The 21,360-nt window shown below is 45.4% G+C and overlaps 1 protein-coding gene across 1 annotated transcript in view; it reads left to right on the top strand.

Annotated features, from left to right (window-relative positions):
* Positions 1-21,360, top strand: part of ETF1 (eukaryotic translation termination factor 1) — a 28,435-nt gene extending 7,075 nt beyond the window's left edge. Inside the window, exons 2-10 of the mRNA XM_059825221.1 lie at positions 8,395-8,570; positions 9,400-9,539; positions 12,863-13,001; positions 13,953-14,143; positions 14,663-14,792; positions 15,581-15,736; positions 16,321-16,385; positions 17,625-17,772; positions 19,233-21,360. Coding sequence (XP_059681204.1) covers positions 8,395-8,570; positions 9,400-9,539; positions 12,863-13,001; positions 13,953-14,143; positions 14,663-14,792; positions 15,581-15,736; positions 16,321-16,385; positions 17,625-17,772; positions 19,233-19,315 — 1,228 coding nt within the window. The 3' untranslated portion in view covers positions 19,316-21,360. The remainder of the gene's footprint in view (positions 1-8,394; positions 8,571-9,399; positions 9,540-12,862; positions 13,002-13,952; positions 14,144-14,662; positions 14,793-15,580; positions 15,737-16,320; positions 16,386-17,624; positions 17,773-19,232) is intronic.

Raw genomic sequence — 21,360 nt, 5'->3', positions numbered from 1 at the left:
TGTTGCTTCAGTCCCTCAGTGTACATCTTGTACCCAACTGGCCCATTAGCATAATGCAACAAGTCTTTTAAACTTGGAGCATTAATAATTGGAGAGGGAGGAGGGAGAGCAGGGGAGCTGTGGCAAAACCGAGTCTCCCAGTGAGTCACAAATGTCTGAAGTGCAGAAATGTTTGTTCCATTTACCAGTAATTGGGCATCCGGGCTTTCTGCATGAGGTCAGTCAGATGCAGCCAATAAGGCCTATTCAAAACATGCCTACGCAGTTATGTTTTGTGATGTGTCGCCTTTGATCCAAGGATTTCAGAGTGGCACTGATTCGCCTTTCCTGTGGGGTGTGCAGTATCCACTTGTGCTGACTCAATGTTCTTCAGCAATACGGGATGAAGTCGGGATCTGCTCCTGGAGCTGCAGAACTGATTTGGGATCTGGGTGCTGGTGCTTGCCTGAGCAGCAGCCGCACTGTCGGAGCTGGCTCCAGCTGGGCACTCCAGTTGGGGATGGGAGGAAGCTCGGAGCGTGGAGCTGCTTACATTGACCTCTTTGCAGGTAGCACGTGGTGGACCAATGGGCAAGGGCTCGCTGTTACCTGCGCAGCCTTCGGACACGTGATACCTGGCCAAATTCTCTGCTATGTGGAGGACTAGATGTCTGTGACCCGATTCTTCTTTCACCTCCTTCCCGTCCCTGGGGAGTGATGAACGCTGAGCGCAGGAGGCAGATCCTGGCAGCAGGCCAGCGACTGCTGAGGGGGGGAGAGCACTACCTTGCCTGACCATCCGTGAGACACTAGCCAGTCTTGCCTCTCCTCCTTTGCTGAAGCAGCCATCTGCTGCCTCCCTGTGGGAAGCTTTCCCTTGCTGCTGAAGCAGGGGGTGCGCTGAAGAAAGCGGGCTCACTTCTTTTTTTTTTCCCAGGGTCGGTTCTGGCTTGGTGCTTCACTCCCCAAGCTTGCACTCAGTAAGCTTGCTTGGCATCTGGGGGGTTTTCCTCTTCGAGAAGGTCAGTGCGTTAGGGTAAGAGGGCAGAATACCTTTTCAGGACAGTCTTAATGTCTGCGTTCAAGCTGTTTCTGGTTACATGAAGTGCTTTTTCTATCTCATCTGCCAGCATTACAGGAAGATGATATATCAAGATTCCTGTCTAGGACGCTGGGACAGAACTGCAGTGCAAGAGCTTGGCGTTGTGTGAGCCATGGTGGCAATAGCTGCATGGCCTCATGCTGTGCAGCTAAGTGATTTTCCTTTGTCCAGGGTAGAGGTGGCATTCAAAGACTGACAGGGAATTAGCTATCTGGAGTGTTTCTTCTGACTCAGGGGAGGGGGGCTCGCTTTCTCCAATTAATGCTTATGCTGAAAAGTACTCTTGAGGAAAGAATTACTTGGTCTCCTGGCTCTACGATCCTCCCCTCCTATCCACCCTGCCCCCATCTTGTGCTTTTTCTATGCTTCTGAGGTGGCACTGGATCCAGAGAGGGCACTTCTGCCTTACTTTTGCTTGGGAACTGGTCTCTTCCATATCTTCATACCCTTCTTTGGATAACCTGGAAATCTTTGAGGAACAACTTGTATTGATGTCACCTCCTAGGAGATGATCCAGTGTTCTGCTGTATGCTGTGGTGAAATGCAGAATGCCTCTGAGGTGTGGGGGTTGTGAGGTTCTTGCTGAAATGGTGCTGTAAAAAGTGCTGCCAACATCATGGCTTTCAGCTCAACTTCACATTAAACTTCAAAGGAGCTAATGGTAGGTCCTATTGTCAGCTAACCGGTGCTGCGTGCTCTGTCTAGGTATCCGTGCAGCACTTGCCTCCTGCTCGAGATGTGCTTTGAGCCCATCATCTAAACCAGGGAGTGGGATTTCATCTATTTCTGATGGAGACATCACAAAAAGCTGTTGCTTCTCAAGCAGCAGTTAGACTGAGGCATGTTGGCTGGGTTTGTTGCAGAGCATTCAACCAATGTTCTCTCAGGCAATGCAGTCTTTGGGTAAGCTTCCAGATGATGTTGCCTCTGAAGCACTGAAGGGATCCTAGACTCTTAAGATTGTCTCTGTTCTTTCCTAGCGGGCTGACAGGATTTCCAGGAAAAGTTATGTAGCTTTTGCATCTGCTGTCTTTCTAAATTTGGCATCTCAAGAGGACTTGAGCCACTTCCTATTTGATGAAGGCTTTGTCTTATTAAAAGACATTAGGTCTTTAAAGGGCACAGCTATGACCTGTTTATGTACTTCACAGCCGTAACTCAAAGTTGTAAGAGCGTATGTGTAGAACTTCCCTACGGCAAGGTCAATGCTGTTGCATACAAGGCTTGTGTGAATAGGGAGTGTCTAATGGCCTGTGTTTTGTAAGAGAACCCAAACCAGCAATTTTGTACTTGCCTATACCAAAGGACACGTACTTTTTATAGCACTCCATTCAACATCTCTGCTCAGATACAGGATCAAAAAAACCTCAAATATTCTTTACTTACATCACTGCTCGTGTGGACTGTGCTTTCAACTTAGTCCTTCGCTGAAGTGTGGCATGCCTGCAGCGCTGTGTGGATATTTGTTCAGAGGTAGCTCTCCTCTCTTGGACCCGTGGTCTGTGCCTGGGGAAGTTCTGTCTTGGATTACGTAGATATTGTTGGCATCCATCTTGCAGCTGGCTGTGGATGTGTCAGCGAAGAAACCGGTGTAGCCACCGTATAACTTCAGTAGTCTTGGCTGTCCAGGCAGCTTGGGCTCCTCGGTACGTGTGATGCCTGCCCAGTGATCCACAGTCCTCTTGGATGGAGACCAACAGATGTTGCCCTGGGAAGGTAAAATCGCTTGAAGCAGTATGTGGCAACAGTTATTTCGTAGAAAGCTTCCTAGCTGTGGTATGTGGTTAAGATCAGATGATCTGAATGCTGTTTGCTCCGCGGTCCTGCCAGTCCCATACAGGCCTCGTGCTACCCTTGGATCCTGGGGAAAACTAGTGCACTGTAAAAATAAGCTCCTTTTGGGTCGTAGAGAATGACTGACCTTCCTTGCCTCTGTATCTGCACATTACACAGTGTGCTATTAGTGTAAAATATTTCATTGTGGAACAACTACAGCTCAGCTGCTGTTTGTCGAGTCTCCTCTGATACCACAGGATAGGCCAGTAACTGCTATTTATATAGCATGTCTGTTAAATTAATGCTCTCCCTTGCCAGCGCATATTCCAAATTCCAGGAGACAGGTTGAGTGACTGTTCCTCCTCAGACTTCTGATTGGGATTGCTCTTGTCTGCCAAGTCGAGGGTAGCTACAGTCGGTGCTTGCTGGTTTGGTTTTTTGTGTGGTATGCGGCCATGCAGGCAGCCGTTTTACTGACGTAACGCTGTGTAAGATGGTAGGAGTCTTTTAGAAAACCGCTAGACCAGTTTCTAGTTTCAGCTGAAAGCTGAAGGTCTAAGGATCTGCTCAGCTGTTCCTTCTGACAGGCGAAAGAGTAGAAACAACCGCATCCCTGGAGATGAAGATGGCCACCCAGAACAGGAGGCTCGACTGCTAGCTGTAACGAAAGCTGTCCATGGGGTATACTTGGCAGCTTATTTCAAATGGGATACACTGCTCGCTTTGTGCACTTGCCTTCTGTTGTGGCGGCTTCCTCGTGCTGAACCATAAAACGTGTACACAGCGGGCACTGCTCCCGCTGCCAAACGTGGCTTGGGACTCGGCACAGCGATCCGGCTGGTGTAAGGGTCTTCTGTGACATCCCTGCTCGTGCTTCTGGAGAGAACCCAATGGTTCTCGTCTTGATCTACGATACCACAGCTGTCGTAAGGCACGGTGAGATGCTGTTGGATGACAGTGCAGGAAGATCTTGCAGGGAAAATGAGCTGCTTGGATGCTGTAGTACCTGCTTGCAGGAATACTGGCAAAACTTTTCCCTTCGGCGTTTTGGGGCTAGGTTAGCGATGATTCAGCACCGCACGCACTGCCACTCGCTGTGATAACTTGTTAACACTTGCTCTTAGGCCTCTCTGTGACTGGGAACGTTTGTTTGTTTTGTGGTACAGTTGTCTGAAATTCAAACTGTAGTAACATTGAAGTTTTAATAATGGAACGGGCTGTCCTATCCACAAACCTCAATTTTTTAAAGAACTTTCTGTCTCGAGAGAGCAAAATGTGCTTGGTTTTCCTTCCCCCTTTCCCCCAAGCAGCTCTCTGGCAGGTTGTAGGAGCAAGGTTGGAGCCCACCTGCAGTGGTTTAGGAGTAAGGTTGGAGCCTTAATCATCATCATCATCATCTGTCCTAGACATACCTAATGCTGGTACCTTCCAGGCCATGCTAAATCTGAGCTAATTGCCAATTACTAGCAGGGCTGGCACAGTGTGAGCAGTAACCATAGTACCCAGACAGTGAAGTGTTTCTACCTTTCCAGAGGTTGGCACTTAATTACCCCCGTGTTTCTTTGTAGTGTGTGGATGGGTGCCTTTAATGCTTTTAATTGTTTTCTCCTTTCCAGTCCCTTGTGCAGCGGCACATGTTGTGCTGTTCTGTGGTCGGGATGCCGGCTTCTTACAAAGCAAACATCTCGGAGCATTTTGGGACTTGATGCACATACTTGCAAGTACGATGGCAGCTATTTGGCTGCTGTGCAGGCACTCCTTAGCCCAGAATAGAGACAGCAACTGTCCCTAGCTGCTTAAAACTTCCTGGCTGAGTTCAGTCTGAAAGCTTTAGCTTCCAGCTGATCGAGTATAATTTGTCCTGGACACCCTAAAACAAGGGGGTGGGGAAACCTCTTAGCAATGCTGCATTTTGAAATGGGGATCCTGCTGAGCAGAATAGACTCTGGAATGCTTCGGGTCCATCCTTCCTGCAGGAGCGCTGGGGATGCTACGGCAAAGAACCAGCTCATTGCACGTTCGATCCCGAGCTGCCAGTGTGAGCGCTGTCCTTAATCTAGATTGATTACTTAATTGTTCACTGTAACAATTCTGTAATGAAGTTCTGTCTGGCACTGTGCTCGCTTGGGGATTCGTGGTTGGCAATGGCCTGCCAGGCAGCAAATGTCCCAAGCGCTTCGTGCACGGCAGAGCCTGTTGGTTTTAGAGGGCTGCTGTTTGGAAAGGCCCTTTTCGGGAGGTTGTAGTCAACGTGATTTCCCCTACCTCATTCCCAGAGTAAATGTGTTCTAGAAGCTGGTGTGCAGCTCATCTAGCAGCTGAGGAGGAGGAGGAGGCATGGGACTTTGCCGAAATACCTGTTGCCTTGTTCAGGTGCAGTGGCTGCAAAGACCCATAGGAAACCTGCAAATGGTATTACTCTGTAGAATAACCTCTTTTTTTCTAAGTGTTTTTGAACAGCAGCTTTCCTAGAAACTCTTTGCTACGCTTTGTCTCATTGTGGTGAAGTTAGCAGATGCAACCACAGGTTTTCTTGTTTTTTTTAGACCTTGCCATTCTGCAGTAAGGTCACATACAGGTACAAGCTTGGTTTGAAAGGGGAAAACCGCTCTTCTGTGGTAGGATAGCAAGGTTTAAGTGGCGTGTGAGAGAGTTGTTCTGCAGCCATCCCGGTCACTTGTGTGCAGATCTGCTTCAGCTGGTGTCTTGCTCATCTCAACCTCTCTGGGACATGATCTAATTTAATGATCGGATCCTGACTGTGTGCTTGTTTAAGGAAGAGGGAGATGAGCAGAGGGTGCTGACTGTTACCTTCAATTAGCTGGCTGCCTAATGAACTACTTGATTGGGTGGATTAGCTGTACCCAGCAAGCTGCAGCAGCAGTATGCTGGTGGGGGCTGCCCCCCTTGGGGTGCTGGGTGCCCGGGGACACAGGGTGACAAACCGGCTGACTCTTTGTGTTCCAGGCTCCAGCAGCCTGGAATGCCGTGAGGTGCTCCGGCTGCCGCTGCTCCCGTGGCAAGCTGCGTGCCTGCTGTTTTGCTGGATTCTGCAGGAATCGGTTAGTGCCTGAAATAGCTTTGGCCGAGTAAATAGTGGCGAAAGCACGTCAAACCCAAGCAATGCACTTGATGTTGGTAATGGAAGGTGCTTTTGGATAGAAATCCAGGCGGGAATTTGCTGGAGGGTTGGACCAAGCACAGTACTGTGCTCTGTTAAACTAGTGTGAGACTTCAATGCGGGAGAATGCATCATCTAAGAGACCCTTTTTGTTTATTTGTTTGCGGTAATAAATCACGAGGGCTTGTGAAGTCCGCTGTATTACCTTGGGTAGGGTGCTTTGGGCAGGGTGTTGCTGAGGAACGGCGATTTGACTGACACACGTGACTACCTTATAGATAAGACGCCATGTGTAATATAAACAATCACCAGTTACGGTGGCCCCTTCAAGGTGTGGGTTTGGTACAATCCAGCCGGCTCACGGTACGCAGAGCTGCGCTCTGGGCAGCGGCTCTGCTGACGCCGGCGTTCCTGGGGCAGTGGAACATAAGACGAGGCCAGGGGCTGGGATTTGAGGGGTGGCTTGCATTCGAAAACTGAAGGTAGCTTTACAAGTGCTTTTATACTGAAGAATTGGATTTGGGAGGGCACACCCGGTCTTCCTTCTTGCTATTCCCACCTGCTCCCCCAGCTCGCTGTCTGCTCTTCCCTCAATACAGGAAAAATTGCATGAAATCTCTTCCTAGCAGGAGAGCCATGGAGTGCCCAAGGGGCATAACGGTCCCATCTCCTGCCTGCCACATCGGGATGCCCTTAGCTCGTGCAGCAGGTTAGGCGTGATGTGTGGAGTTTTCTAATCTCTGCGAAGTCTGAGAATCTCTTCTTTCAGAGGAAGAAATGAACTGCGTGAGCTTGCCTCAAGAGTGCTACTTTCAGAAAAGTCGGGAAGAGTTGCTTTCATTCTGATCAGCCTCTTACTCAAAGGATCCTGCTGGGAATGATAGGCCATTATATCTCCCCTAAGGCTTGTGCCATTCACTGGGGTAGCTAACTGCTTTAATTGAGTGGTATATGGAGTATTCTTGGCTGGTGTGACCTGGAAGTTTGATAGCTGTCAGCATGGCTCAAAGCTCCTTCTGGGAATAACGTGTGCAAGTATCTCTTTGTGACTTTCTTGATTAGTGTGTACGGGGATCTTGGATATTAAAACCAATTACTTGTCTTTAAGGTCAGGGACTTATTTGACCTACCAGCATCCGTTTCAACTTGGCCTGAATTGAAGATCTTTGGAAGAGGGCTGTACAACTTTTGTAAGGAGGCTAATGAAGTGATGCTTTTTAAAGCACTTCCCTGCTGTCTCTGTAGCCCAAACACTTCAGGCAGGACGCTAGTGCATGACAACCTGAAACAGCGGCAGGCAGGTACCGCGTTAGTCTTGTCCTACTGTAAGAAATGTAAAAGAGCGAAAACCATTTATTTTTTTTATGGCTGAAAAGCACTTTGTCGGTGCTCTGACTCAGAATCCTGAGTAGAGGTTTTTTCACAGAGCTTAGCTGGTTTGCCCTTGAGAGGGCTAGAGGAGACGACGAAGCATTTGATTTTTATGCCATTACTCTAATGTGAAGTATGAGGTCTGGGTTAAATTTGAGACAATGCAGACGCAGCACTTCAAACATCTGCGATACTTCAATGGCAAATGGGAGGTACCCGCTGGAAGGCGGACAGGAACTTCCCTGATTTTCCTTTTGGCTTTGGATGGATTTGAACCATGAGGCTGCTTTGGGGATTAAGACCTCTGCAGGATCCACCCCAAAGCCACAGGAAAAACGAATATCAAACTTACTTTTTTTTCATTTAATTTTAGCCAGTTCTGTGATTTGTGGGGTCTTATCTCCTGACTCCGTGCCTGGGGTTGGTGATTCTGAGCTAGCAGTCATGTCCTTAAGCATGCTTTATTTAAAGCAGCTGCCGGAGTTGGTGAGCTTCTCTTTAAAGCAGAGTGCTAGTGGGAAAGTAGAAAAGACTTAACTGCTACAAAAGGATCCTTCCAGTTCAGTTTTCTGTCTTAATCTGAGGAAAACAAAGTGTTAGAACCGCACTTGGGCTGGCTAGTGCTCTAGCTGTCTGAGAACAAATGCGATGGGCTTAAAAATGTCCTTAAAGTATGTGGCTGCATTGTTTTAAATAATCTCTGCTGGGGGTTGCTTACATGCCTTTAGCTTGCAGCCCTTAGCCTGTACATACGTTCTTTTTTCCAGAGTAGCATCCCAGGTTAAACGAGCAGCTCTTGGAGGAATTGCTTGGTAGTGGCTAACCTGAACGCTTGGTTATGGAGTCAAATCCTCTGAAGAGTGTGTTTTTCTGTTTTCTTTTTCTCTCCCATTATTGTCCAGCAGAAGGGGAGTTACACCGATAACAGTGAAGTATCCTTGGCAGGGGGAGGGAGGAGAGACAGCTGCGTGCATGGAATATGGTATGAATACACTCGTTGCTTTGGCTGGTGGCTGCTCACAACCCCTCTTTTTTCCTTTCTCAGCAATGGTACCAGCATGATATCGTTGATCATTCCCCCCAAAGACCAGATTTCACGAGTGGCAAAAATGTTAGCGGATGAGTTTGGCACCGCCTCCAACATTAAGTCTCGAGTGAATCGCCTTTCAGTACTGGGAGCCATTACATCTGTACAGCAAAGACTGAAACTCTATAACAAAGGTAACTTCTAGCTTGTATGGATGCTGGCAAACTTCCCTTGCTTGGAAGCAGCCTTAAGTTCCTGCACTATGCAGTTTTCTGCTAATCAAATCTGTTGGCCTGTGCTGCTGTTTTGCATTGGTATTCCAGGTATGTTGCCCACGGATGACTACTTCAAGGGTAGACCTTGGGACTAGAATAAGTAGGATGGCCCTTGTCTTTGATAAGCTGGCTCATGATTCTGTCCTTAGCAGTACTGACTCTTCTAAACCTGGCCAGCCTTAAGAGCTGTTCCACAGTAATTCATTTGCATTAAACTAGTGGTTTTCCATCAAGCAGAAACTTATATATGCCTTATGCATGCCACGATGCAGCTACCGTCATTTGGGGAGGAAATAGACCCAGGCCATTTAAAATGGCTACTGGAAAAGAGTTTATCGCTACTGTCTTTACGCTGGCAAGTGGCCTTCATTGAGATGGTCAGTCTATAAATCGCTATATAAGGACTAGGAAAGCTTCATGGGGATGTTCAGCCTTTTTCTGGCTTCTCTGAGCTTGCAAGCTCATGGGTTTAACACAGGTATGTGTTCTTGCAGCTCTGCTGCAAGTCTTTCCGTCAGTGTTACCTTCAGCTTCCTGCTCTAAGCTCTTCAGTATAGGTGCACTGAATTAGTTTGTTTTCCATTGTAGAGATCTGGGGAGGGCATGAGGTGGGGGAAATGGAAAATAAAAAAACTTGGGAACTTCAATTTTAACTCTGCCTTAAGTCTCGAGGCCTAGTAGTTAGTTTTTGGTGGGTACAGCTTGCATTATTTCTTAGTGATCTAAAATTGCATTGTGTCCTTTATAGTACCTCCAAATGGTCTGGTTGTTTACTGTGGAACAATTGTGACAGAAGAAGGAAAAGAGAAGAAAGTCAACATTGACTTTGAACCTTTCAAACCAATCAATACGTCGTTGTATTTGTGTGACAACAAATTCCATACAGAGGTAAGAAGTCTCCTGTTGCCTGCTGGTTTTGCAGCAAAGTCAGACTGCTGTGCTAGACTCACTGGAACAATCCTTGGTGTGCTTGAGTCCACAGTCTGTAGAACAGCAGGCTTTAATTAAGACATCCTGCTGGTGAAGCCACCGGATGGCTTGTGACTGGCTAGTATTCAGAAATGTGTGATATTCGCTGAAAGCAGTTGAGATATTGTCCAGCTCCTACTACAGCTGACTTTATGGCCCAGCTAGTAACTGCTGAGTTTGTGTAACCCATAGACATAAGCTTTTCTCTGTAATTGGAGGCAGTTTTTTTCTTAACCTTAGAGGCCCATAGATCTTATTCTAAGCCGGGCCTTAAAGTAATGCCAAGATAATATTAATGTTGCCAGTCATGATATAACTGAGACCCTTGATGGAGAACTGGCATGTGCCTAATCTGTCTGGGGTAAAGTGGGATTATTTTTATCCCACATCTACTTATCTTAGTTAAATGAATGGTTTGAGGCATATTTAAAGTAACGTGGATTACACTAGTCTTGACTGCATGAAGTCAGTTTATTGTGTCTAAGTCTGTTTTGGCTCTGTTGGCAGTTGCAGCAGTCTCAGTATTTGTAGTAGATGCCTTTCATGTCCATGGCGTTCACCACGATAAATGTGTGGACTGAGACTTAATTGCCTGTCATCAAACCCATCTGACATGGGCTTGACAGACCCTTCGGTGATGTAGTTCTGCTTGTTTGCTTGGGTTTTTGGAGGTCTGATCCACAATTGGGTTTCAAAGGGTAGGAGGAGTACAGGAAGGAAAGGTATGCTTGTTGCACGCATGAGGTACATCCCTATTCTTCTGTCTCCCCACCAAGGATGAAATCCCAATGCATCTTTGACCTACCAGGAATAACAAAACTGTCCACGGGTACAGCTCTTGTTCTGCTGAGCCCACACGTCCGTAGGCAACTGCAAGCAAGAGGTAAATAAGAGAATTCAGGAGAGAGCCAGAGGTGCAAAGCCAAGGGAGATACTTGTCCCTGCAGTTGTTGGCAGTGGGTGGACAGTGGTGAGTTGCCTTCTGCCCTATGAGGAAAGGGATTAATTTGGTCCTGGCTGCGGCTACTGCCTCAGGGCACTGATCCAGTACAAAAAAAAAAGTAGCTGCTGCCCAGTGGGCTGTTCTCGGGAGGCAGCTGTAAATACACCCATGCTGGTGTGTAGCCTTGCTCAGCAAGAGAGTGGCAATAACTTGAGAGGAATTTGTGGTAATTGCTACTACTGATGATGTGATTACCCCTTTCTCCACAGGCTGTTTGCTCTCCTGTGTCTTTTGAGTGTGTGATTATTTTACTTGGTATTATCTGCACTGCAGAATCGAATCTAGCTGTAAAAGCCTACTGTATACTATCTTGAGCAACGAGATGATGTTAGCACTAAAGTCCTGATTTGTCTATAGACAAATATTTGGTTGTAGAGCTGTGCTTTTAACCCAGTGGTTCCCCCCCAACATGCAACTAATCAGATAGGGCATCCGGCTCCGTACATCAGCAGATTTCCTATGAAAGTGAGGACATGTCAAGGAGCAGAAAAAGGACGTGATCTCACCTTTAGGCTGAAGCTGCAAAGAGGAAACTCAGCCCAGGCTGAAGGAACAGAATAAAAGCAATAGTCCCTTTTTTGAGCTCGATAGGTCAAAGAGTGGGATTGCTGACGTAGGACTAATGAAGGGGAAACTGGGGGAATCGCTGATCGTTGGATACTTTATTAAAATAAGAGGGAGTCAGAACATCAGAGCTGTAGTCATCTGCTGCCTGGCAAGAGTATCTGATAAGATTTCCTCTAGATAGTTTATTACCTGTGTGAAACCAAAGAAACTTCCCAAGTGGGATATGAACCTTGATGTGTGTCTGAAGGGTAGGATTTACAATGACTTATTTTGATACCTTGGCTGGAGCATTCATTCCAGTCACACGATTTGCTTGGCTCTGTCCCAGTTAAATAGATTGCAATGCAATATGCCACTTCCTCCTCTCATTCATCCCACTGCTGAGGAATTAATACAGAATATTTATTTTGGCCAGTAGATTTCATTAAACCTTAGTGTCTGTTTCTTTTAAGCTTGAAAGCTGTAGACTTGGTTGTGTGGATTTTGGATAAAGATGACTGATGGTTTTTATTCTTTCCGTTCAGCCCAATAATCAAGCTGGCAGGCATGCAGGCAGTTAAAGGTCCTGTGCAGTAAACCAACACTATCACTCTTTCAGTATTAAACCGGTGACTTAAAACAATCTGGAATTTGACAAGTTCTCCATCCCGCTGATGTGTTTTTGCCAGCCAGAAAGAGGATTCTTGCTATTATGTTTCTTGGGCATGTATAAGTGAAGAGAAGTGTGTGTACGTGTGCTGAATGTGCCTACCTGCTCAGGCTGCCCTGGAGGGAACAGTAGCTGACGGATTCCCTTGGAAAAGGAGTGTAGAGTTTGGGTAGTTGGGGAGGTCCCACACCACCAGAACCAGGGCTGGGCAGGAAATTGGACAAAAGTAACTCAAAAGCCTTGATACTAAGCAGTGCTTTAGTTGTTAGTCAACTTATATGACCTTACGGGATGAATTTTGCTGCCCTCTTTAAAGGGAAGAAAACTGAAGGATAACTTCATTTTCCAGCAAATATTATGGCTGTCTTCTCTATAGCCAGGATACACGCAGGATAATTACTGCTGCTGTTACTTAATTCTGCTTTGTAAGGCTGAATTTGTCATAGCCACTGTAGATTTCATCATTCTACCTTTGGGACTTGAAGTCAGCAGGTGCAGCAGATCAGTGTTTGTGGTAGTTGGCAAGTTGAAAGTCTTTATCAGTGCTTCGTAGTATAAAACTGAACTGACGAATAGCTTGATCAGTGAACTAAGCAAGTTCTGCTTTCCTGGCTGAAATGCTAGGAGAATTACTCTTCCAGTTTTGCCAACCGGAGAGGTGGTGCAGCCTCGTAGAGGTGTGACCCGTTTCACTTAACACTTTCCAGAACCAATTTTTTTAGGGTTTTGCCATTACACCTGCCTGTGATTGATGTCATGCGATGAACTGGTAACGCTGTGAAAATAGTTATGAAGCTTAAACATTAGTTTTCTTTCTGCACTTGGCAGCGTTGTGTGAGATAGTAATCTGGCATAGTCTCAACTCCTGAATCTGCTGCTCTTCCTCTAGTTTATTTGTAAAAAATAGCAATGACCGCCTACGGAACTAAAATTTATTGAGGTGTATTGTTTCTTCTAGCCTTTCTGAACCAGGGTCCTTAATAAACTGATGCTAACTGCTGACAACATCGTTTTCTGTTCCAGGCTCTTACAGCGCTGCTTTCTGACGACAGCAAGTTTGGCTTTATTGTAATAGATGGTAGCGGTGCACTCTTTGGAACTCTTCAAGGAAACACAAGAGAAGTCCTGCACAAATTCACTGTGGATCTTCCAAAGAAGCATGGTAATGCGCTAGTCGTATCTCCAGACTATTTGCAGCAGAATATCCCGGGGTGGGATGTGAGGGTAGAAGCAGGGAACTTGGCCTGTAGGTGTTTAGCTCTACTCAATTCTTTGCTCCCCTGAAATCTGACAGCAAAGCCTCTAGTCTGAGCCTTCTGTCAAAATTAATGAATCACTGTAATATGCAGTTGACCTTCTTAAAGTGGCACTTCTTATTTCTTGGTGCATTTGATCCTTTACTTGGTTTTGGGACGGTCTTAACTAAATATTACTAGCACAAGTAGTAGTACCACTTGGAAGTGTCTTTAAAGTTTGCATCTGATGGTGTTGCGTGCAAACCACGGTGAAAAGCAAGAAGCTGTTCCTTGCAAGAAGCACAGAAGCCTAATGGAGCAAGCAAAATTCTAGTTCCACTATACGATGTCACGTTGTCGTGAGCCACTGATGAATTCAGCAAGTTGTCTGTTGGCTACTCCTGGCTTACCGTCCTTCTTTGTAGATTAGGATGGGACAAAATGGAATAGAAACGTCTCCCCCATAAGTTTCTGCAGCAGAGTCTGCTGAGATGCGTTGCATCAGCAAGAAAGGTATGAGGTGAGGCAGTGTAGCAAAGGAAATTGCTTTTAATGAAGGTACAGGACATAAAAAATGTGCACAGATGTTAAAAATTTCTATAGAGGGTTGCGAGTTTGTATAAAAAGAAAAAAAAAACCCCAACATATTTCCCTCTGTGGGATACATGGGGGAAAAAATCTCTGGCTGTGAATGAACCCTCTGTATTCACTTACTGTTTCAACGAGTGCCTCTGGCTCTGCTTGTGGCAAACTAATTCTGAAGGCTGCATCTGCCCGTGGCTTCAGTTATTCAGGGCCCAGTTGGGACCGTGTGCTAATAACCTTCCTGAAATGAAATGACTTCCAAATTGCTACCTCACATCTGTTCTCTCGTAAAGGTAGAGGAGGTCAGTCTGCCTTGCGTTTTGCTCGTTTGAGAATGGAAAAACGACACAACTATGTAAGGAAGGTAGCAGAGACGGCTGTGCAACTGTTCATTTCTGGCGACAAGGTGAACGTGGCTGGTCTCGTTTTAGCTGGATCAGCTGACTTCAAAACTGAATTAAGTCAATCTGACATGTTTGATCAGGTGAGTGGCCTTTTTCTGAGCAAAGCCCAAACGTTTCAGCTGTCAGTAGTAACATGGTGATAATTAGCAGTTGCTCTGGTATAAGAAGCATCTCAGGAGGAATGTAACTTTGGTCTCTGAAGATCAAAATCTGATGTATCCTAGAGAGGTTTCCCTTTCCTAATACCTCCTGCGAGGAGGCAAGATCTCCTTTTCTTAATTACAGTGCTAACAAGAAATCTGTCCTCCCTGGTTTGGAACTGGCATTCACATTCTTTGTGTTCCCAAATCTAAAGCAGAAGCTTTATTGGAATTAGACTGCACTAAACCTAATCTCTGTGTCCCTGTTGCCTGAAAACTGTGCTTCAATATTAAGCATTCAGAGGTCCCTCTGACTTAGAACCTCTGCTTGCAAGTGAAGCAAAATAGATTAATGCTGTGACTCTTGCCAGGTACTTAACTCTTGTAGCATTATGAAGTAGTCTTACGGCAGTGCTGTGTAATAGACTCTTTTTCACGTCTCCTCTTTTTCTTGTTTAGCGGTTGCAATCCAAAGTGCTCAAACTAGTTGACATTTCATATGGAGGAGAAAATGGATTCAATCAAGCAATTGAGTTGTCAACTGAGGTCCTCTCCAATGTGAAATTCATTCAAGAGAAGAAACTAATAGGTATGTGACTGCATGTTCAGCCTTCTCCTGAGTCAAATGTGCTTGACTGAATATGCTGATCTTGCTTTGGACCTCCTAGTAGTGCCTTTGTGTGCTGCCTCAGCCCTGCGATGCTTTCTGAGTTGGGCAGAGCATGGCTTGCTGTGATTCTTTCTGTTACCTGGACACCTTCTCAAATGCTGCGGGACTTACTGAGACTTTAAGGAGTGGGGTGTTCTGTTGGGGTTTTTTTCCCCACCAGACTTCTCGTATCTATCTTCTCCGTTTATCCTTTCATCAGAGATTGCCTTAGTTCCAGGCCTTCTGGTGACATTTGGGTGGGAGGGGAAAAAATACATCCTCAGATTGTTTGCATCTTTAGCAAGTTGAGAGTTAAGATATGTTTTGTTTCCACATGGCAGTAGAAATGATCCCTTTGAGGGTCAGCAGACACATGTTGCTAATTTGAAAGCACAGGAGGGCAATAGTAACAGTAGCTACCTTGCACTGAGAAGAGTGAAGTTAAATAGTGCCTGCTGGTGGGTTAGTCCAATTGATTGCTTCATAGTGAAGGAAAAACTTTCAATGGAGTGAGATGCCTGACGGGGCATTTGTTTGATGGAGTTGACTTTCTGCTGATGAATGTTCTAAATTGCATGCTTTGATGTGTTATTATATCCCTGACTTCCTTCAGCAGCATTGCAGTCTCCTTTTCCACTTTCTTCTTGCATTTGAATCAGGCTTGTTTAAAAATCCATGCGGCATGATCGGCGTTCATGACAATCTCTTTCTTTGTATCCTGGCTGCAGGACGATACTTCGACGAAATCAGTCAGGACACGGGGAAGTACTGTTTTGGCGTTGAAGATACACTAAAAGCTTTGGAAATGGGAGCAGTAGAGATACTGATAGTCTATGAAAATCTGGATATAATGAGATACGTTCTGCACTGCCAAGGCACGGAGGGTAGGTAGCGCTTGTGTGACACTGAAAGGTCCGTGAGGGTTTAACACCTAAGCCCTCTCACTTTGGGTAGATTATGCTGGAGGAACTCCCTAAGTAGATCTTCAAGGGCTTGATCAAGGGGATGTTGTGCAGGCAGGTCACTAACTTGCAGCATCCCAGCTGCTCTGGGGGAAAAGTCTGACACTAACAAGCTTCCACTGTGGAGAAAGAATTGCAGTGCTGGGGTGGTATTTTGTCACAGAGCTAGCATGAAACCTGCCTTTCGGTTGTCTAAGTATAAATGTGATCTGAGGGCGTTATAGAGGGGAGACTGACTTGACCCTTAAGGCCAGAAACACAGTTCTTCTGGCTGTAGACAAACCGTATGCCTGCAGCAGGACCTCTGCCTCTTTTGGTGTTGGCACTGCAGTTATTCTCTACTGGTGTGCCCCATTCGGTTTCCCGTAGAGCTTCAGCTAGAAAGAAAGGTAGCGTCAATGACCAAACCCCCTGTGTTGTAATTGGCCGTTGTCAGTCTCTTGCTGTCTGTAACCTGCATCTGGTAGTCTTATCCAATCTAATATTTTTTTTCTCTCCCTTCTCAGAGGAGAAGATCCTGTATTTGACACCAGAGCAAGAGAAGGATAAATCCCACTTCACAGATAAAGAGGTATTTCAGCTTTGGGGCTTGTAGATCTATTCTCAGTATACTGGTGCAGTGCTGTGAACATCTGAGCTTAGTTTATCGCAAGGACGTGAGCATGATGACCTTTCTGGCACTCGGATGAGACTTCAAGACAATAGCCTGCGGCTTTTCCTGTTCACCTTCAGTGTAACCCCTGGATTTTCTGTACTTGCTTTTCTTCAATCTTTCTTGCTGCCAGTTCCAAGCTGGTGTGAGTGAGTTGAAGCGGCAGGCAACACGGGGTCTTGGAGCACCACCAAACCATCTGCTAGAAGAGTTTGGTAGCCACCATGCAACATGCAGGCTAAGGTCCCAAACCATTACTCCCTGCTTATTGTGTACTGGTTTGGTCAGTACAAAGCAACTGTGAGGTTAGAAACTATGATGTGGATTTAAGTGCAGGGGAGTGTTTGCTTCTTGATATATTTGAAACGTGAATCTGTCATTCACTGCCTGTGAGTTTCTTGCCTGTGCAGGTCAAAAAACCCAGACGGGGCTGCAGTACTTTGCAGAGTAAGCTGGGCAAAAAAGTCTGTCCCTTGCAAAAAGGGCGGTCATCTCTGTCTCGTATTAGGACTGCCAGGGTAGCCATTTCCACCTGCTTTGCCTCCTGGTGGGGTAATTGCTAATTCCTCCTGTGTACAGGAGGCTTACAGTGTTATCTGCAATGATGTAGTGTTTCTATGCCAATAATCACTTGACCTTCTACTTACAAAACTGTGCTTTTTGCCTCTATATTTGCCTAGATCAGTCTTTCCTCAGAGTAAACAGCGCCTGGTTAGATGAGTGGCGATGGACTGTTCGCGGGGTATAAAGCAAATCTCAAGAAACAGTGAAAACTAAGAGTGTAACATGAGGTGGCAGTTGAGCAGAAGAATAAACAAGGCATTTTTCTCTCCTGCTTCTGCACTAACTTCTGTAGTACGGAGGCCCAAAACAAGGCCTGTCAATATTTAATTTCTTAACACCAGGAGCCTTCTGCTTGTGCTAGCACTTGTCTGATACAGATGTGTTGGGAATGCCTCCCACCTGGACCCTGGCAAGTGTGTCGGGCTGCTCCAGCCTGCAGAGCATGAAGACTGGTGTCTCTGCCTTAGGAGTGAAAAGACAGTGGTGATGTTTAAGCCAAAGGCAACTCTTTTGGTGTGAATTTTCTCGGTACCCAACATGCAGTGACCATAACATTTTTTTATTTTATTTTTTTCCTCCCAAATGTCTACACAGACTGGCCAGGAACATGAACTGATAGAAAGTATGCCCCTTCTGGAGTGGTTTGCAAACAACTACAAGAAATTTGGAGCAACATTGGAAATTGTTACAGACAAATCACAGGAAGGATCCCAATTTGTGAAAGGATTTGGAGGAATTGGAGGTAAACTGCAAGAGAAAAACGTGTGGGTTTTTTTTTTAATGGTTGATTTGATAATCTGGTGCCAACACAAGTGGAAAACTAAACAGATTAATCTTACTTCTATTAGTCACGATACCAGTTTAAGAAACTACCATGATCATCAGGGATCTCCAGGTGAATTCATTCCATATTCAGCAAGATGATGCTGCATGTTAGGAGCTGTCGCTTCAGACTGCGTTCCTCAGATCCCTTTGTCCTTCAGAGTGCTCAGAGGGTGGACTGTCCTTCTTTCCAGCTGCTGAATTTCAGAAGGGCTGTGAACTGCTTCACTCTCTCTCTGCACAGTTGTTTTGTGGCAGACCATGCCCTGCTGTGTAGAAGTGGTGTTATGACAAACAGCAGCCTAGTTTCTGAAGCACTTGGATATCTGTTACTCATCTCTCAGAACTTCCCTGTACTTTGCTCCTTGGTCTTCCGCTTCTTTTCAAAATAGAAGTATTTTTAGCCTAACTTCATGGAGAAATGAGGCTTCTGAAATCCTTCAGTCCTTTTCTTGAACTCGCTGACCAGTTTCAGCTAAGTCTGGTGGAGGTGCGCATAGCTCGTGTGCTTCAGTCTGCCAAAAATCAGTAGCAGGGCAGAGCAAACCCACCTGCCATGCACCTTGTTCTCCCCAGACCAGGGATTCCAGGACAAAACTGTTGCTTATTTGCTGATAAGCCACTTATTGCCACTTACTGGGTTTAGGTTAGTGGATGTAAAATAGAGATGAGTGTGTTGTAAAGAGGAATTTCTGGGGGCCAAAGAACCCCAGTCGGAAGGAAACAAGCTTGAATTATTTGGCTACGTAAGGAGCAACAGGCTTCTAAGTTTTCAGGGTTTAGAATTCCAGGAGTCCCTCCTGTCCTGCCAGATCTGGTCTCTTCTGCATGGTGGGATACTCTTTGCTGTTCCAGTCCCTGTAGACTTGAAAGGAAATACCCCTTGAATACCCTTCACCTAAGTAAATGTTTCCAGGGATAAAGGCTTCCCAGAAACCCAGGTTGGTGTTTGGGGCGGGAAGAGTCCAGGAAGACAGCCGCTAAATCCTGCGTTTACTCCATTGTAAAAGTTACTCCAGTGCCAGCTGCCTTCTGAATTTAGCTGATAGGTCTTCGTCCGAGCAGTTCTACTAGGACAAATGATCTGTTACTGGTATTTTTCTTGGAGATACAGTCCTCCTAGAACAGGCTCGGCTGGCCTGTGCTGGGCAGGTAGGTATTTCTTCCTTTTGGCAATAAATTACGTTGGGCTGTAACATGATGTGGCATTTTCACTCTAGCTGCACGTCTGCTGTCAATCTGAGCCTATCTTGCAATAGAGGTGCTAAGTCAGCTTCTGAAAATTTAATTGAGAGACTCTTAACATGCAGACAGGGCTCAGTAAACTGCTTAAAATGCTTTTTGAATTTCGAAGAAGCTAAAGCGTGTTGTTTTTCCCAGGTATCTTGCGGTACCGAGTGGACTTCCAGGGAATGGAATACCAAGGAGGAGACGATGAATTTTTTGACCTTGATGACTACTAGGTAGTCGACCTGGGTCCGGCAAAACGTGCCTCGCCCCTCCAGCATCCAACCCAAGGAGCAAACTCATGGTGGAAAACACAACAGATCCCTGCCTTAGAATTGGAACATTTCCAGAACTTGATCCACGAGCATTGGATTTAAAAAAGCAAAACCCTACACTTTGATTTGTCATAGTGTCAGTACAGCAGCAAACTACTAAGTTCCTATATGCCACTTTGGACTAATTTAAAAAGAATCCCAGTTTTTACTTTTACTCAATGGTGAAATTGGTTGCTCTTGTATTTTATGAAAATGATTTTTTTAACCTTCATGATACATTAACTGCTGTAAACCTCTTCCTTCAAAAATTAATAGAAGTAAGATCCTACTGGTTTGTTTCTTTTTACTTTGATTGGAGAAATCAATTGCTGCATTTTGCAGCAACGTGACCCATTTACATGGCATTCTCAGCTTAGACTGCAGAAGAAGAAATGTTACGAAATTGGAGCCATTCATTCTCTTCAAAAGAATGAGAAGGCACTTATCTAGAGTGCTAGCTTATAATGTGTGGCTTTCAAATTCAGATGGTTTGGGGAGGCTTACCAGCCAAACGTGCTTTAATCTATTTGCAGAAGCACTGCTCTTACAAACTAGGAAATGCACTTCATTGATTGCAATGATAATGCTGCTGAAGTCTTGGGCTTAATTTGGATTTGAGCAGTGCAGCCTTCAGGATTTCTTTTTTTTTTTTCAGTCTTGACAAAAATAAACATACGATTTAAGTGAAGTAAGGTACACTTTGCTTTGTTTTGTTCCTCAGTAAGGTTTTTTTTTTCTTTTGGCTTTAGGACTGCGTAAGGTTTCCTTGATTATGTGAATTTGAACCCACAGTTCTTTAATGGAAGCGGGTATTTTACAGGAATAATTCGTAAGCGAGTCCTTGACTGAAACCTTAGTACTGGCGCATTTGGAGCATTTGATACTAATGCGTTGAACGTTAGCACGACCCACGGGGGACATCCATCTCCCAGCACTAAGGCAGTCGGTTGTAGTGGCTCACAAACGTCCTGTAAATCTGATGCCGAACTCTAATGTGCCCTTAACGGGTTAAAACTTCTGGTTGCATCAAGACTCAAGAAAGCTTTTTGTCATGCCTGCTATATAGAATGCATTTCAACCTACTAGAAAGGGCTAAGGGTTTTTCAGACGGTCTTGCAGGCGGAGGGTGAAGTGAACGTTGGCACGAGATAATGCACAGGTCTTGCTTCTTTTTGGGGGTTCCTGGGTTCTCCGACGGGCACCCTGACATCGCGGTGCCCGGTAGCTCTGTTCTTCGCTGGCTCTCTCACTCCTGGTGCATCGGTCAAAAGCAGCTTCTGTTCCAAGTTGCATACCTGCCTATTTTTTCCGAGAATCCTGTTTCACTTGAACGGAGGGGGAGCTTGTCTTCAAATTTCTGCCACGCTGTTCTTTGAGGTCCAAAATTACTGTCATTGTGAGTGATAGAATTTGTAACCCTGGTTTATAACCCGGCAGATGGCTTTGCTGTCGTTTTCACATCAAAGCTGGAATCTCTGACGGAAGGTGCGACTGGGTCCGCCGTAGATTTGCGCAAACCCAGGTTTGCGCGCGTTTGCGGTCTTCACAGCGGTATGTTCTGGATTTTGCCATTGTAAATGGGTCTAATGTGACATGACAAGACCAGAAAAATTGGATGTAAATTTACATTTTTGAATATACTGCTTGTTGTTTCACATGATACATTAGGGTATGCAGCTCCTTTTTGTAGTTTTTATTTTTACTATTTAAGTTTGGAAATGATGCCAAATTTTTGTATTTCTTTAATCAATGTGTTCTCTTCAGTGATATATATTGCATTATATATTGATGTGTATATCAATATATACTGATATGTATTACACTTACACATACAAACACGTTAAACGGGGGTGAAAAATCCTAGCCTTCGCATACTATATAGCCTCTGCAGAGAGATCCCAAGCAGTGATATCTTGGTGTTGTGATGTACAGAAATGGAGAAGAGTATTAAACCATATTTAAGAATA

Source organism: Gavia stellata, chromosome 16 (assembly GCF_030936135.1).
Source record: "Gavia stellata isolate bGavSte3 chromosome 16, bGavSte3.hap2, whole genome shotgun sequence".
NCBI lineage: Eukaryota > Metazoa > Chordata > Aves > Gaviiformes > Gaviidae > Gavia > Gavia stellata.
The sequence above is the reverse complement of the archived record's forward strand: the minus strand, read 5'-3'. Positions and strand labels throughout refer to the sequence as shown.